This window comes from Hemitrygon akajei, chromosome 10 (genome assembly GCF_048418815.1).
Source record: "Hemitrygon akajei chromosome 10, sHemAka1.3, whole genome shotgun sequence".
NCBI classification, from domain to species: Eukaryota; Metazoa; Chordata; class Chondrichthyes; order Myliobatiformes; family Dasyatidae; genus Hemitrygon; species Hemitrygon akajei.
The window spans coordinates 73,993,813-74,012,153 of record NC_133133.1 but is presented as its reverse complement, the minus strand read 5'-3'; the positions used below and the strand labels follow the sequence as shown (position 1 = coordinate 74,012,153).

Genomic DNA, 18,341 nt, shown 5'->3' with positions numbered 1-18,341 from the left:
CTCTTCCTTTCTTCCCTTCCTCATTCCTCTCTCCCTTTCCCCTCCCTCTCTCTCCCCTTGCCCCTGCCATGTTCCCATTCCCTCTCTCCCCTTCTCTTCCCCCTTTCCACTCCCTCATCACCTCCCTCTCTCCCCTTACCCTCCCTTTCCCCTTCCCATTTGCTCTCTCCCCCTTCCCCTACCTCTTTTTCCCTTCCTGTTGCTCCCCTTCTCCTTTCCCTTTCATTCTCTCTTCCCCTCTCCCTCATCCCCTCCCCAATTCCCACTTCCCTTTCTCCGTCCTAGTCTCCCCTCTTCCCTTTCCCCACTCCTCCCTTCCCCATTCACTTTTCCCCTCGACTCTCCCATCTTCTCCACTTCCGATTCCTCATCCGCTTTGCCCCCTTTATCCCTCTCCTGTCCTCCTCCCTCTCCCCTTCCTCCCTCCTTATTCCCACTCTTTCCCCAACTCCCTTTCCCTTCCCACTCTCCCCATTACCCCTCCCCACCCCTCTATCCCCTTCCCCCTTTATCCCTCCATCTCTCAATTCTCCCTCTCCTGTTCCCCCTTCCCACTCCCTCTTTTCTCCCCTTCCCCCTTCGCATTCCACACCCTCTCCCCCACTCCCCTTTCAACATCCTACTCTCAACTCTTTCCCTTCTCCTCTCCCATCTTTATCTCTCCCCATTCCACATTCCCTTCCCTTTCCTCCTCCCTCTCTGCCCTTCTGCCCCCTCTTTTCTCTTACCCACCCCCTCTCTTCCCTTCCTTCTCCCTCTCCCCTTCACCCATCCTACTCTCACCTCCCCATTCCCCTCTGCCCTTCCCCCTTTCCCCCTCCCCGTCCCCATCCTGTCCCTCTTCCCCACTCCCCTTTTCCAATCCTACTCTCCCTGGCTCTTCTACACTCCCCATTCCCATTCCCTCTTCCCCCTGATTCTCTCCCCTTCCTCTCTCCTCTTCCCCCTGATTCTCTCCCCTTCCTCTCTCTTCTCCCTTCCACCTTCCCATTCCCCTTCCCTCATCACCTCCCTCTCTCTCCCTTCCCCTTTCCCTCCCCTACCCCTTCTCCTCCTTCTCTCTCCCCCTTTTCCTCTCCCCTTTCCCCATCCCTCTTTCCCTCCATTTCTCCCCTTCCACCTCCCTCTCCCCTTCCCCTCTCTATCCCTTCCCCCACCCTCTTCCCCTTCCCATTCCCCTCCATCCTCCCTCCACCTCCATTTCCCTCCTTCCTGCTTGCCGTCCCTCTCTCCCTTCTTCCCCACCCACTCCCTCTCTCCCCTTCCCTCCCTCCACTTTCCTTTCTTCCCTCCCCTTCCCCTGCCACCTTCCCATTCCCTCTCTCCCACTTCCCCTCCACCTCCCTTTCTCCCCTTCCCCACCTTCTCTCTCCCATCCCTCTTCTCCTCTCTCTCCCTTCCCTCTTCCTCACCCTCTCTTCCCCTTCACATCCCTTTCTTCCCTTCCCTTCTCTCTCCCCTCCCTCCTTCCTTCTTCCACCTCTCTTTCTCCCCTTCCCCGCTCTCTCCCCTTCTCTCTTCCCCTTCCCCTCCTCTGCCTCACTCCCCTTTCTTCCCCTCCCTGTCTCTCCTCATCCTCCCTCTTTCCCCCTTTCCCCTCCCTCTTTCCCACTTTCTCTCTCCCCTTTCCCCTCCCTCTCTCCTCACTCCCTCCCCTTCCCCTCCACTTCCTCCTCTCCTACTTCCCTGTCTCGCCCCTTCCCCACCGCTCTCTGCTTTCCCCTCGCTCCTGCTCCTCCACTGCCCGCATCTCCGAAGCACCCTCCCACACCCCCATCCCCATCCCCATCCCCATCCCCATCCCCATCCCCATCCCCTGGCCCACGGCCAGGTCTGTAGCTAGAGACGGGTTAAGAGGCGAGCCCTGACGTCAGACCGGTTCCGACAGATGCCCCCTCTGGTGCGTACGGGAAGGGGGCAGGTGGCCGTCGTCGGGCTGCCCGGGAGGGCTGTGGAGCAATGAGGAGGGCAGTGGAAGGGAGCGGAGGTAGTCGGCGCGAACCGTGCAGCCGCTGAAGCGGGCGCTGCGCTGCGGAGCGGGGAGCAGAGTCACTGCGGCTTCGCAGCCGGGCCGGAACCTCTGGGCAGCCGAGGAGAGGGAGCTCCTAGCCGCAGCTGAAGACAGCAGCGATGTGGAGACTGCAGGAGGAGCGAGTGTCCGGTGTCTGCTCCTTCCTTACCGGACTCTCAGTGGTCTATTGGGCTCAAAGGTACAGTTAACTCCACTGGTCGCCAACCTTAAACCTTATTTCCCTCGATAAACCCTCCTTTACCGTCTCCCCTGTATTCTGCATGCAGGGTTTGGTTACTGACACGTTCCCATTCTGTCTCAGATACAACACTGAATATACACCATTGAATGTGTTTGGCCGAGTAATATAATCACCTATACCGCCCCCCCCCCCCCCTTCCTTTCCTTTGATGTGCCCAAAATCGGGTTGTGCTCTGAATATCCAGCGGACACCATCCGCTGTCTTCACATAACTGGCAGGAGAGACATTAAAAGGCATGAATTAACTCTGCATGTATGCTCCACACTGTGTATTCAGGTGAAGTCTGCACTGATAGGTTCCCACTGTTTATTCCATGCGCATACCCTCTCTGGTCCACCATTGCTTGTGGAACTCTGACCAGACCAGAGTGGCATCTGTGCACTCTACCATATCTGGGAAAGGAGGTCGAAGATGGGAGCTGGTGGGCAGAGGAAGGGCGGATCAAGGTGGGGAATGGTGCTGGTCCTTCCTCTGTGCTTTCATATTAAGGGACACACTAGAAATCAAATTTGAAGTTCTCTCTCTTCCTGGATGGCCTGTCTCCATTTTGAGCAGTTCTGGGCTAGGGAATGGAGGCTCAAGAGACTACAGATGCTAGAAACTGGAGCAACATGAAAAGGTGCTTGAAGAAATCAGTTAGTTGGGTAGCATCTGCGGCAGGGATAGGGTAAGGGGGCAAGTCCAGGTACTGATGAAGGGTCTTGACCTGAAATGTAGATTGTTGATTTCCCTCTACTGACCTGCAGATTTGATGCTGGCTGACCAACAAAATTCCTCCAGCATTTTCTGTGCTGCTGCAGTCTAGGTGATTCTCACAAATGGGCAATGGTGATATCTTCTTTCAGGGAGTCTCTGAGGAATCTTGTGAAGCACCTTCTCCGTCCTTTCATGAGCGAGCTCAGAATAGGTTGCCTGTTTTGGGAGCCTGGTGTCAGGCACATGATCAACTTAGCCTGTCCAATGGACCCAGTAGTTGTGGTCTTGGCGCTGGGTGTGCTGGCCAAGGACAGGACTCTGATGATGGTTTGCTTACCCTGTCAGTGGATTTGGAGAACTCTGTGGGCTGATGTTGGTGCTTTGAGCTGACCATCGTAGGTAGCGTGTTTCAGAAGCATTCCGGAGGGTCGGATCATTGCTGCGCTGTAGAATCTCAGTGCCGTGTTTAAAATTTTGATCACCCTTTTCCACAGACAGCCAAAGCTTGTTCTGGAACACTGGAGGGATGGTGAATGCTACCATGAATGTGTATCTTCCCTGCCAGGTGTTGACAAGGAAAATGATCCACAATTTCCAGATTTTGTTGTCATAGGGGCAATGTTATACGGTAGAGGACCTTGTTAAATGGACATTTAAAGAGCACTTCAGGGAGCCCTGTGCCTGACCCATCAGAGAACTTGCTCACCAGTTGAGTTCAGTCCTTTGTGGATATAAATCTGACCCTTCGGCTGCCATTAGCAAATGGGAATGTTGGCTATTTTGAGAGCGACTCAGACTGACGCTGTTTCTGTTCTCTTGCCTCAGTGTCAATGGAATCGGTAACATTTCCCTGGTGAAAAGAACAGTGGACAGATTGCTCAGAGGATATGACATCCGTCTCAGGCCTGACTTTGGAGGTATTTCAAACTGTTATCATCACTAAACTTTATCAGATAGCTCCAACCTTGACTTTTGGGAGATATCAAATTCCTGCACTGAAAACGATGACAAGATAGTGTGTGTATAGGCCTCCTTTGTATTTTTATAGGGTATGAATTATCAGGAATGCTTTAACTGAAGACGCTGGGCGATCAAAAAAAAAGATTGGGTTAATAGACATAAATGGTTTCCACTTTTGGGAGGGTCCCAGGCATAGTGACATAATGTTAAAGTTAAACCCAGGCCGCAGGAGGATGTTGTCTGGTACATTTCTTCATATAGACGTGGGAATCCCAGAATGTCCCTTTCAAAAATTTCAGAGGCTGCAATGTAAAATTTCGAAACAAAATTTGTTTGTAACGTGAAATAAGCAAATGGAAGTCATTAAGATACAGAACATTGTACGGCAGGTCACGACATTGTGGAGGCAGCTTAGGACTGGATGGCTTCCTACAGTTCTCATGTTATATCAGTGTTAACATTTCTGTTGGATGTTACTGAAACCTTTGTCTGTCTGTCACTAAATACTTTATTACACTAATCCTTTCTGTAATCTGAGTGTAAAATTATATCCATCATTAATTTGTTCTGTTTGAGTTGGCTTTCTGGTAATTTTATTGAAATTTTTACTTTAACTGGGAGCTGGTTGTGCAAGGCCTCATCTCTTGCATACTTTGAGAGAGAGGCCCAACTTTAGAGTACATCATTTAAAACTCAACAATGGATGCTTAAAAGGAGCTTGCAATTGGAAAAGAGCAGCATGATTAAACACTTAATATTTTCTTTATCGCCAGGATCTCCAGTTACAGTGGGAATGAGTATTCACATCGCCAGTATAGACATGATCTCTGAAGTTAACATGGTGAGTTAAAGGATGTTATTGTGGCTAAAATGTACTTAGTAAGTTTGGTGTGTACCAGGATAAGACCATGAGGTATTTAAGAGATGAAGTGTTTCGGCCAATGGTGTTGGGTATTCCATACAGGAATAATAGAGACACCATTCAGAATGGAGATTGGCAACTTACTTCTCACATATGTGTTAAGGAGCAACATTAGCTAATGTTATTCCCTTATTCCAAAAGGGATAAGAGTGAGAAACCAGGAAACCAGGAGCCATTCCTTAAAAAACAGTTTGGAAATTACTGGAAAAAATTTCTAAGTGACAGGGTTTATATTCACTAAGAAAGACAGGGGCTGATTAAAACGATGCGATATGGTTTGGGCAGGAGAAATCCGGTCTCATAAATCTGATTGACTTTTTTTTGAGAAGATAATTGATGAAGATAGGGCTGTAAACATGGACTTAAGCAAAGCTTTTGACAAGTCCTGTATAGAAAGCTTTTCCAGAATATTAGGGCGCACGCGATTTATGTTGTGTTAACAAACTGAATTGGATTGGTAATAAAAGACAAAAGATACTTGTTGAGCGATGTTTTCCTGAGTGGAATTCCATAACCAGTGTTGTGTGCAGGAATTGGCTCTCAGGTCATTGTTTTGTGAGTTGAGCTCCTGAGAAAGTTTGCTGACAGCACAAAATTTGGTGGCGTCGTAGATCATGAAGAAGACAGCGGTCCTCAGGAGTAATCAAAAACAGAGAGAAATTGTGGTATACATAGTTCCCTGAACATGGTGAAGACAGGTGGATAGGCTCATGAAGAAGCCATTTGGTAATCTTGTCTTCATGGGCCGAGACAGTGAGTAAAACAGTTAGTATGTCATGTTGGAGCTGTATAAAATGTTGGCCTAGAGTATTGTGTGCATTTCTGCTTGCCACAATACTGGAATGATGTGGCAGTAAGAGTCCAGAAGTGGTTCACCAGCCAGATGCCTGGACTGCAAAGGTGAGATTATAAAAGGGAAATTGAATAAATTGTGTTTATTCTGACTAGAATGTAAAAGGCAGAGGATGATCTTATAGAGATTTATAAAATACAAAGAATATGTTTTTGGTAAATGGTCAGAGTCTTTTTCCCTGGGTGGGGAAGTCTGAAACTTGAAAGTACAGGTTTAGGGTGAAAGGAGAGACATTTAAAGGAGATCTGAGGGGCAAGTGTTTTCACTCTGAGGTTGATGGTATCTGCCAGAGGAGATGGTAAAGGTAGATACATACAATTACAATGTTTAAAAGGCATTTTGATAGTAAGGAGGGGATGGATACAGGCCTAATGCAGGAAAATAGAATTGGCATAGATGGGCATCACAGTTGGTGTAGACAAATTAGGCTGATAGGTCCCATTCCCATGCTTCGAGTCTCGGCACTACATTGTTTGTTAAGAAAACTAATTAAACACAATCCTGTGCAGTGCACAGAGACAGCTGCACTTTCTCCCCACCTGATGTTGGATTAAATCCCCGATAGCTTTTCAAATGTATATGTAAATTCCATTGCATTGTTGAAGGAGCAAGAGGCTTTAGTTCACTATTTATATCTCAACCAACATACCCACAAACAGATTACGGTACATTGTTTGTGTGTATGTTGATGCTCGGTGGACTCGTTGAGTGAAAATCAGCTGCTGTATTTCCTTTATCACAGGTGACAATATTTTGAAAGAAATAGATACCAATGCATGTCCTAAATTCATGACCAAACAGTAATAGTTTTTAAAATCTTTAAAGGAGGAGAGTAAGTGACATCAAGGATGAATAACATGGGCTAGCGGACCCCCCCCCCCCCCACAACTGACTCCTAAGGCTTTCCAATCCAATTTAATTGTAGATAGTTTTAAATATTAAAGTAAAGATATTGCAATACCGACTTTTATCAGCTTCGCTTTTACCCTAACAGAAGGTACAAGTCAGCTGCCTTCCTGAGCCTACTACAAGAATGCTGAAGAAGGTCCTCCTGCAATGTTGTATTTTGGTTTGGTGTATCAAGTCGCAATGAGAGTAGAGAAGGTGCAAAGTATTTACAGAATATATTCCTGCCAGATTAACAGCAGGGTGAAATCTGTATAAACCTGTTTTCTTTGAATCTGGAAGAGGGAATGGAATGAGGACTGCTGCAGTCAAACTATTTGGCAGCTTGCTATTGTCTTCTTCATGTATGGTACACCGGGTACACAGGTGCTGGGAGGAATTAATCGTTAAGGTGGTGGTTGAAGTGCTAATCAAGTAGATAGTTTTGACTGGATGGTGTTGAGTTTGTGTTGTTGAAGCTGCACTCAACCAGGCAAGTAGCTCCTTTAATCTCAGCTGATTGAATTTTGTAAGATGACATTAAGTGAGTAGCGAAGACACGACAAGAATAATAGGGTTCCGGCTCTGAAACAATGAAAGCCAATCTTCCTGTAGTGAGGTGACCAGAGCTGAGCACAGTACTCCAAAGCGGTGTCTGCCCAGGGTCCGATAGAGCTGCAACATTACCTCTCGGCTCCTAAACTCAGTAGATGAAGGCCAATGCACCATATGCTGCCTTAACTACAGAGTCAACCTGTGCAGCAGCTTTGAGTGTCTTACAGACTCTGACCCGAAGATCCCTCTGATCCTCCACACTGCCAAGAGTCTTACCATTAATGCTACATTCTGCCATCATATTTGACCTACCAAAATAAACCACCTCACACTTATCTAGGTTGAACTCCATCTGCCACTTCTCAGCCCAGTTTTACATGCTATCGATGTCCCACTGTAACCTCTGACAACCCTCCACACCCCCATCCTTTGTGTCATCAGCAAATCCCATCCCTCCACTTCCTCATCTAGGTCATTTATCAAAATCACAAAGAGTAGGAGTCCCAGAACAGATCACTGAGGCACACCACTCGTCACTGACCTCCACGCAGAATATGACCCATCTACAACCACTATTTGCCTTCTGTAGGCAAGCCAATTCTTGATCAACAAAGTGAGGTCCACTTGGATCCCATGCCTCCTTACTTTCTCGATAGGCCTTGCATGGGGCACCTTATCAAATGCTTTGCTGAAATCCATATACACTACATCTACTGCTCGTCCTTCATCAATGTGTTTAGTCATATCCTCAAAAAATTCAATCAAGCTCGTAAGGCACGACCTGCCTTTCACAAAGCCATGCTGACTATTCCTAATCATATTATGCCTCTCCAAATGTTCATAAATCCTGCTTCTCAGGATCTTTTCAATCAACTTACCAACAACTGAAGTGAGACTCACTGGTCTATAATTTCCTGGGCTATCTCCACTCCCTTTCTTGAATAAGAGAACAATATCTACAACCCTCCAATCCTCTGGAACCTCTCCTAACCCCGTTGATGATGCAAAGATCATTGCCAGAGGCTCAGCAGTCTCCTCCCTTGCCTCTCACAGTAGCCTGGGGTACATCTCATCCAGTCCCAGAGAGTTACCCAACTTGATGCTTTCCCAAAGCTCCAGCACATCCCCTTTCTTAATGTCTATATGCTCAAGGTTTTTAATCCATTGTAAGTCATCTCTACAATTGCCAAGATCCGTTTCTATAGTGAATACTGAAGCAAAGTGTTCATTAAGTACCTCTGCCATCTCCTCCAGTTCCATACACACTTTTCCACTGTCACACTTGATAGGTCCTATTCTCTCATGTCTTATCCTCATGCTCTTCATATACTCGTAGAATGCCTTGGTGTTTTCCTTAATCCTGCTCGCCAAGGCCTTCTCATGCCCCATCTGGCTCTCCTAATTTCATTCTTAAGCTCCTTCCTGCTAGCCTTATAATCTTCTGGATCTCTACCATTACCTATTTTTTTTAACCTTTCATAAGCTTTTCTTTTCTTGACTAGATTTTCAACAGCGTTTGTACATCACTATTCCTGTACCCTACCATCCTTTCCCTGTCTCATTGGAACGTACCTATGCAGAATGCCATGCAAATACCTCTTGAACGTTTGCCACATTTCCTCTATACGTTTCCTTGAGAACATCTGTTTCCAATTTATGCTTCTATGTTCCTGCCTGATAGCTTCCTATTTCCCCTTACTCCAATTAAACACTTTCCTAACTTGTCTGTTCCTATCCCTCTCCACTGCTGTGGTAAAGGAGATAGAATTGTGATCACTAAGTGTGTGAGTATTATTTATGTGACAGGTTTAGTGTCCCAGATCCAAGGAAAAATATTTAGGAACAGATGTACACTTGATTAAGATTTAATCAAGTCTTCTCATCATAAGCTTGAAACCATTCAAAGATTTAAATAATATAAGGCTTCTATGTTAAATACTGAGGTTTATGCCTGAATGACCAAGAATTCTGTACCATTCAACATTCTTCCAGTATATGGTACCTGTCCCAGCAACTATAGTGATAGCTGATCCAATATATTTTCCGATTCCATTGCAATGCCTGTAATTGATACCTGTATCAGTTTGTGGCAGGACCTGTACTAATAACTGCACCATTGCTTATACAATTACCAGTTCAGTAATCATACCAATATCTGTATTAGTATGTATTATGGTGGGATCTCGACTGATACTCAGTAACATTGTCAGTGTCTGTACTGGTACTCCTGACAATTGTATTCAAATCTATCGCAGCTCCTGATTTAATTTATAATTGTACTTGCATCTCTGCTAATCTCTGTGTGTTTGAGGGTATTTGTAAGAAGCACCCACACCAATACTTTTCTCTGCATTGGCAGCAATATTTAGACAATATTTAGTACCAGCTGTACTGCTCCATGTATCAACATTTGTACTTGTACCTGTAATAGAACAGTTCCTCTTTCATCAACTACACTCATGTCTGTACTGCTAATTACACCAGTGGAAAGTAGTGCCATAACTTTGTCTTTACCAGTCTGTGTGTGGTAATTGTGTTAGTGTCTGTACCAATATTTCTTCTACCACCTGCTCCAATAACTGTACTGGTGTCTATACTAGCGTCTTTCTAGATTCTGAACCATCAACTACAATGATACTTGAACTAATAATCATTCAATGACTGGTGTGGTTGTACCCATACCACTGTACCAGATCTGCGCTGTACCCGAACACCTCCTGTAAAAATACCTGTGCTAACACCTTCCTTATATACTCTGCATGCCAATAGTTGAACTACTGTCTCTAATGCTGTACACCAGCATCTGCCCTGGTAGCTGTACTAGCCCTTTACCGGCACCTGTACCAGATTACACACCAATTCTATTCCACAGTTTTGATGCAACTAACTTTATCTTAGGCAGCTCCCAATGTTCAAATGTGACTTGCTTCTGCTTGTATTTATAGGTTGTGACGAGGCTAATGAGGTCACTATGGATATACACAGTCTCTGCCACACCTGAGGCAGAGGGGTGTTTAACACAATGGTGGGAAATTTGATGGGGTCCTCCCGCTGGAGAACCGAGGCTCTCTCTGCAAGTTACACACCAGGGACCTCATGAGCCACTGAGGATAGCCTTGACATGTCCTCAAACCATTTCCTCTGTTCTTTTGGAAATCTCTTGCTATAATGATGCTTAGTGGTAGAGTCTCTGTTTTGGGAATCTGGTGCTGGGCATGAGGACAATGCTTTTCACCTATTGGATCTGACTGGTTCAATGCTGGGGGTGTTAGCCTGAAAGAGGAGGCTGATGCTGGAGGTTTAGTGGAGACAGTATTGGTGATACCTCTCCATTGCCTTGACGTGTTTACTGTCAGAAGTCCAGGCTTCAGAAGCAATGCAGGAAGGCAGAGGCCACTGCTGCTAGGTGGTCCATAAACTTTGATCTCGATCGTCCCAGCATTTTCTCAGGTAGTTCAAATCATTATCAATGCCCCTCTGTGCCATTGCTGAGGGGCCCTTCCAATTTATAGGAAATGATCCATTTTCTAAGCATCTTGTTGAGGATCTTTGCTGTCAGAGGCGATTGGTGAATTTGGAGAATTCACCACAGCAGCTGCGAAGGTCCCGTTGGGTGTATTTAAGGCAGAGCTTGATAGTTTCTCGATTAGACATGCCATCAAAGGTTAGAGGGAGAAGGCCAGGGACTGGGGCTGAGGGTGGGGAAAAAAGGGTCAGCCATGATTGAATAGTGGAGTGGACTCGATGGACCAAAGAGCCGAATTCTGCTCCTATGTCCTGTGGTTTTGCACAGTGGGTGACCTTCTGTGCATGAGTGTAAGGTTCACTCTCTCATATTGTGTATCACTTGCCAGTGATGGAGATTGGAATGAGTTTGGTTCTAAAGTGGAGGAAATGCAAGTTCTTTGGTTTCCCAGTATCCTATGTGTTAGTCCACTCTGATTTGAGAATTTGTTGGTGGTGAGGTACAGTAACTGTAGCTGGACCGACACCCATAATTGTACCATCCCCTGTATCCCTAGTAACAGTGTCAGGTTCATTCTCACTGACACGCGTCATGAACTTTGTTGTTTTTTAGCAATGCATAAAATATGCTATAAATTACCATAAGAAATGTGTCTCTAGGTAAAATGGCGGGACACTCGGTCACAGTGGCCTCTCTGGCTCTAACCAATGGCGTTGTTGTTTGTCCTTTTACGCCTTTCTTACGATTGAAAGACATTGCTGGATATTGAGAGCCCTGAGTGCTGCAGATCTATCCCGCTGGCGAGTTGCCGAACAGTGGTGAAGCTCATTGTGGGTTTGTTGCTTACCATGTCATCACCTGCTACCGTCACCCAGGTCCAACAAACAGTGCAAACGATTGTCTTGGGTGTTTTTCTTGTGATCGCAAGAGAACCGTTGGACATTGCTAAGGTAGTACACTGCAAGTCCGGTTCATTGGCAAGACTACCGGCCGGGAACTACGTGGCCTTGGTAGCTACACAGATCAGGCCTTCGTGCCACGGCATCGTCTGTTGTGGCCGCCAGGGGGAGAAGACACGGGAGGCAGAGTGGGAGCGAGCAGAGGTGTGGCGGGCACTCTGGATTCTGTGCTGGGCTGGGGGCCACCCCCCTCGTGCTGCTCTCCAGTGTTTGTTCAGTGGAAGGCCAGCTGGATTGCGTTCATCTGCAGCTGACCCAGTACGAGATGAGAAACTCCTGCGTGCCTGTTCTTGTACAAGCATGGCTCCTGGACAAGATCCCCTGTACCATCAATCTTCAGGAGTGCCATGCTGCTCGGGGACTTGGGCGATAGTTTTTCTGTGCTGTTGGAACTATGTTTACTGTGTTCGGTGTGTGACTGTTGGTACTGTTTTGCACCTTGGGCTCAGAGGAATGCTACTTCATCTGGCTGCATACACCTGTAGAGTTGAATGACAATTAAACTTGAACTTGATGATAATAATAAATAAGTAGATCAAAAAAGAACAAAGTGGTGAGGTAGTGTTCATGGGCCATTCATAAATTTATTGCTTGGATTACTGAGTTTACCCACAAGAAAACTAATCTCAGGGTTGTATATGGCGACATATATTGACTTTGAACTCTGACCTCCTTCCCGCCACCAAGCTACGTACAACCTGGGCACAATTTTTAGAGGCCAATTAGCTTGAGCTCATGTGCTTTTGGAGACAGGCAGAAACTGGAACATCCAGATGAAACCCTACAGGGAGAATGTGCCAATTGTACTTGTGTCACTAGTGCTGTGAGGCACTAGCTGAGTAGCGTACAGCATGTTGGACGGTACCTTTTTCAAAAAAAAAATAGGAGAACAAATATTACTGGCAGGCAAGATTAAGGAGAATCCCAGTGCACATTATAAGGATATCAGATGCAAGAGGATAACCAGGGAACGAGTAGGTCACCTTAGCGTCCAAAAGTGCAAATTATGATTGGAACTAGGGGATGTAGGTGAGGGCTTCAATAATTTCTTCTCAGTATTCACTAAGAAATAATAAATGGTAGACATTCAGGGAGAGTGTTAGTGATGTTCTTTCAACAGGACAGCATTAAGAAAGAGGAAGTGTTTCTTACTGATGCAGATAAATCCAATGGATCTACTGAGATGTATCACAAGCCACCGTGGGAGGCAAGGGACAAGATTGCTGGTGCCCTGGCAGAGCTGTTTACATTGTTGCCAGCCACTGGTGGAGTATCAAATGACTAGAGGATAGTTCATGTGGTTCCCCTATAAATAAAGGACAGCAGGGATAAGTCAAGTAATTATAGGCTGGGACATCTTTTATCAGTGGTAGGGAAATTGTTTGAAAAAATTCCAAGAAACATGATTTATTTACACTTGCAGAGGCAATGATTGATTAAAGATAGCCTGCATGGGTTTGCTCGTGGGAAAACTGGTTTCAGTAATTTAATTTTTTTTAGAAGAGGTAACTCAGTATACACTCAGTGGCCACTTTATTACATACCCCTGTACACCTGCTCGTGAGTGCAAATATCTAACCAGCTAATCATGTGGCAACAACTCAATCTATAAAAGCGTGTAAAGATGCATAATTTGTACTAACAACCAATGCAACCGAAGAGCGTGCAGGGGCCAGCCCACTAGTGTGGTGGATTTTTTCTGGTTTCTTGCTTTGTGGCTACCTGTGAGCAGGCAAATCTCATGGCTGTATAATTTATATATTCGTTGATAAAAGTGGTTCAGTTGTTGTTCAGACCAAACATTAGAATAGGGAAAAAATGTGATCTTAGTGACTTTGACTGTGGAATATTTGTTGGTGCCAAATGGGGAGGTTTGAGAATCTTAGAAATTGCTTGGATTTTCATGCACAACAGTCTTTAGAGTTTGCAGAGAATGGTGCAAAAAAACAAAAAAAAATCCAGTGAGTGGCATTTCTGTGGGTGAAAGTGCCTTGTTAATGAGAGAGATGTCAGTGGAGAATGACCGGACTGAGTTGAGCTGATAGGAAGGCAACAGTAACTCAAATAACTGCGTGGTTACGACAGTGGTGTGTAGAAGAGCATCTCTGAACTGACAGCACGTTGAACCTTAAGGTGGATGGGCTGCGGCATCAGAAGACCATCAGCATGCACACCTTAGCGTCCAAAAGGAGGTATCTAATAAAGAGGCCTATGAGTGTATTGATAAAAGTTGTGCAGAAAATGCTTGACTTGAAATGACCTGCATGGTGGGCTGGTCCAATAGATTAGAGCTCATACAATCCAAACCTAACTGCCAATTTGGATGCAAAATTGGTTTTATAATAAGGGGCAGAGGTTAATGAAGGAAGGTTGCTTTTGAGATTGGAAGACTATGAACCACGAGGATTAACGTTGAGATATTTATTTGTAGTGTACATTAACAACTTGTAGGTCGGTGTAATACAGAAGGTATAATAAGTAAGGTTTGCATTGACAGAAATTTGTGATGTTCCATCAATAGCAGGGAGTGTTACCTATTTAATATTTAAGTAGCATTTGAGTAATCTTGATTAAATATTGGTTGATTATGCATTCTTGTTTGTTTAAATAATTTGCTATGGTTTATAGGTATAAATACATGAATTACATAAAGTAAAGTCAAGGTTAGACGCACATTTCAGACTTCCATATCTTGCTGATATTGTCAAAGTAATGCAGGAACATTTAGAACCAAAACCATTGTTGATTGAAAAATGCGTTAGGTTTCACAAGTGGAATCAAAAAGAAAGGGAGTCCAGTTCAGACTGGCTGAATCAATGAGATCATCTATGCTTTGTCAGTTTGGTAATGGACTTGAGATCCACTGAGAGATCATTTAGTTTCTGGAATCTTACAAGAAAGCATTCAAAAATGACTGCTGAAGCATAACTTGCATTTGAAAGAGCAGTTGAAATCACTGTTTCAATGGAACCCTCAGACAGAGATGCAACTGAGTTGCAGTCAGGAATAAAAGTAAGTGTGAACAACATTGCAGTGTGGAGACAGAAATCAGCCTGGCCAAACTAATTGTGTTACCATTGTGGCAGGGGCTGACATGCACCAGAACAATGCAGGTTTAAAAGTGAAACCTGTAGAAAATGCATCAAAATAAGACATGTACAAAAAACGTGTTGGGTAGACAAAAATAAATGGAATGCACAGGGAAGAGAAGTCATTAAAATGTCAAGTTGCAGTTTCAAGAAGAGCATTAATCTGCATGCTGTTGATGTAAAATCTGATAATGATGAGAGTGACTCTGACTGTATGGCCTTGAGATTTACAGTGTGAAATTTAACAATAGACAAGCAATATGGTTTACACCAGAACTGAATAGCAGATTAATTAAAATGGAATTAGTCACAGGTTTAGCCGTTTCAGCCATTCCACAAAACGAGTTTGAGAGGCCTTTCAAAGATACTATACTAAAGCCTGCAGATATCCAACTAAGAACTTGTATTGGACAATAGATAATTCTTGTGGGAATGACGTCTATAACAGTGAAATACAACAACCAACAAATCACATTGAGCTTGTATATGTTAAAACAGGAGGGACAGCATTGTGGGGATGTGATTGGCTGAGATAACTGCAAATAGACTAGAGATCCATCCACAATTTGCATGCCACATTCCTGCAAGAGAGTCAACTAAAACCTAATTAAGAAATGTACTGAATAATGCCACACTGTCTCCATGCTAAACACTATGAACCATCGCCCAACAGAGGACAAACAGGTATTGTTGCCACCCGCTGTGCCTCTGGCTGGAAAGTAAATTGGACCAAGCAGGGACCATGCTGGCATGAAAGTGACGAAAGCAGTGGTCTAACTACAACAGTTGAGAAAACTTCTAATATGTTAGTCAGGCAGTTACTTGCAAAATGTGGCTTAGTTTTAAACTGGAAGAGAGTTCAAGGAGCTTCAGAAAAGTTGCAAGCATTGGGCTTTTGTGAATATGAAGAACCAGAATCTACCCCGCGTGCATTAAGGTTATTGCATGATCTTCAAGTGGGAGGCAAAAGCCACTTGTAAAAGTAATGCAAAGACCAAAGCCCAGCTGGATGAATGGAAACCCCAAAAAAAGGAGGAAATAGAGATAAGAAAACAAAGGTTTGCCAGATGATGTTGTGGATGAGGAAACCAAGAGGAAAGTTCAGATCATAAAAAGAACAATAGAAGGATTAATAAGAGTATACTCTAGTGAACTAAATGCACCTTCTTAAGATCAAGGTGAACAAACTAGAAGAAGATAAAGGAAGGAGAAGAAAGGCATCAGGACCACTTCCTATAGTCTCAGAGTCAACTCTTACAACCACACGAAGAAGGCTCCAGAGCTTGAGATTGTTCCACAGCCACAAGTCTCACCTGCCAGGCAGAATAATCCCCCATGGCAGGAAAGACATTATCCCTCGAGTAAAAAATCTTCCATCGCAATTAAATCTTTAAGCCTGAATGGGAGAATTTAAAATTGACTGTGTTGTGGATGTCTGTGTTGTAGTTGTATTATATAATATGCAGTGTATATAGTTGAGATGTATTCTCTATTGAGTTGGTGTTTATAACTAAGCAGGGAGGAGTGTTGTGCATTAATATTTAAGTAATCTTTGAGTAATGGTGTGTGTGTCTATCTATCTATATATATATATGAAATGTTGATTACGCATTCTTGTTTGTTTAAATAATTCATTTTGGGCTAAATGTATAAATACTTGAATTGCATACGTCATCACACTACCACATGATGTGCACGTGTCTCGCTTAAAGTAAACTCAGAGTTAGACTGCATTTCAGACTCCCGTGTCTTCCTTTGGATTGGTTTAACATTCAGAAGTTACAAACCATAACGGAGGCTTTTCTTGGGCTTCAGTATGACATTGATGAGCTGGAAATTTGGGGCGAAGAAATGGCAGATGGCATTTAATCCTGGCAATTGCAAAGTGATGTATTTTACGACATCAAACAAAAGAAAGACACGTGTTAGGTATAGGGCTGTTGATGAGCAGTTCATTGACTGTAGTGGCACAAAAGGTAAGGAGGTGAAGACATCATATAGTGTGCTTGTTTTTATTGATAGTGGAATAGAATATAAGAGATGTGATGTCAAGTTACAGCTCTGGAAAACCTTGGTTTGGCCACATTTGGAGTAGTAGGTGCAATCCTAATTGTTGCTTTATGGGACGGACGTTTTTGTATTTGAAAGGATGCAAGGCGATTCATCAGTATGATATCTGGGATAGAGCAGTTCGTTTATAGGGAGAGTCTGAACAGACTTTTCTATTCGTGGTGAAACAGAGAAGGCCAAGGGGGGACATGATGGTACAAGGGGGCTAGATAGGATATGCGGTAAGAAATCTTTTACCATGGTGGGCGAGTCTGGAACCGGTAACAATGGGTATAAGGTGCGAGGGAGAATGTTTGGAGAGGCTCAGAGGAAAAATGGTTTCACACAGAGAGTGATCAGAGTCGCAACACACTGACTAAGGGGGTGGTAGAGTCAAAGACTCTCACTGCATTTTACTTAAACGGGTGTTTGAATCACCAAGGCATAGTAAGCTATAGACCAAATGAGGGTAAATGAGTTTAGTGTAGATAACTACAAATGTTAATGGGCTGATGAATGTGATGGGCTGATAGGCCTCTGTCCAGTACAACTCTATAACCTTACCTGTTTCTCCATCAGTGCCTGTAGTTTGACCGGTGGGGATGACAAGGAATGAATAACTACTTAGGACAGAACAAAATTCTTAAGACGTTCGGTTTAAGATACTGCCCCTTTTATATGGGTTGTGTAACAATCTCAGGTCTGGGGCCTCCTCCATGGTAGTTGTAGGACTTTATTGCACATTCCTTGATTTCCATCACTGAAACTGCAAGAGCTTCTCTGCGGGTACAACTTTTCAAAACCAAAGCAACACGCGATATAACCCACCCAACTGTAACAATGTTCTGCACCAAGTCTGTTGTGACAGCACTTTGGCAGAGTTTTAAAGTGCAGTTGAACTGTTGTGAGTTCTGCTGACATCTGCTGTTCAAGTCATAGCTTAATCAAGCCAATTAATAAAATGCAAAATGTAATCTTTGCTCAGGCTACACTGTTCAACTTGTTGACTTCAAGGAGGCAGATGCGCAAAACTGACATTTGAGAACAAAGAAAGCCCGGAATTAGGAACCTCAGCAGTGGGGGTCACAAGCCCCGACTCAGAGAATTCAGAGACAGACCAAGTCCCAGAAGCGACTACGGCTCCTGCAAGCGGCCGCACAGCTTGATGGAGTGGTGAAGGAGGCATTTGGCACCTGGATTTGAGGGCATGTGCTAGAAGAAGTTGGGCAAACTTAGAAACATAGAAAACATTCAGCATAATACAAGCCCTTCGGCCCACAAAGCTGTGCCGACCATGTCCCTACCTTAAAACTACCTAGGCTTACCCATAGCCCTCTATTTTTCTAAGCTCCATGTATCCATCCAGGAGTCTCTTAAAAGACCCTATCGTTTCCGCCTCCACCACCATCGCCAGCAGCCCATTCCACGCACCCACCACTCTCTGCGTAGAAAACGTACCCCTGACATCTCCTCTGAACCTATTTCCAAGCACCTTAAAGCTATGCCCTCTCGTGATAGCCATTTCCGCCCTGGGAAAAGGCTTGTGACTATCTACACGATCAATGCCTTTCATCATCTTGTGCACATGTATCAGGTCATTTCTCATCCTCCGTCGCTCCAAGGAGAAAAGGCCA

The 18,341-nt window shown here is 44.5% G+C and overlaps 1 protein-coding gene across 2 annotated transcripts in view; it reads left to right on the top strand.

Moving 5' to 3' along the window:
• The first annotated feature begins 1,846 nt into the window (after positions 1–1,846).
• Positions 1,847–18,341, top strand: part of gabrb4 (gamma-aminobutyric acid type A receptor subunit beta4) — a 169,227-nt gene continuing 152,732 nt past the window's right edge. Inside the window, exons 1-3 of one of the 2 annotated variants that reach the window (XM_073058481.1) lie at positions 1,847–2,210; positions 3,795–3,886; positions 4,703–4,770. In XM_073058481.1, coding sequence (XP_072914582.1) covers positions 2,131–2,210; positions 3,795–3,886; positions 4,703–4,770 — 240 coding nt within the window. In that variant the 5' untranslated portion in view covers positions 1,847–2,130. Of the gene's footprint in view, positions 2,211–3,794; positions 3,887–4,702; positions 4,771–18,341 lie in introns of those variants that run through there. The other variant, XM_073058482.1, reaches the window with a different exon arrangement.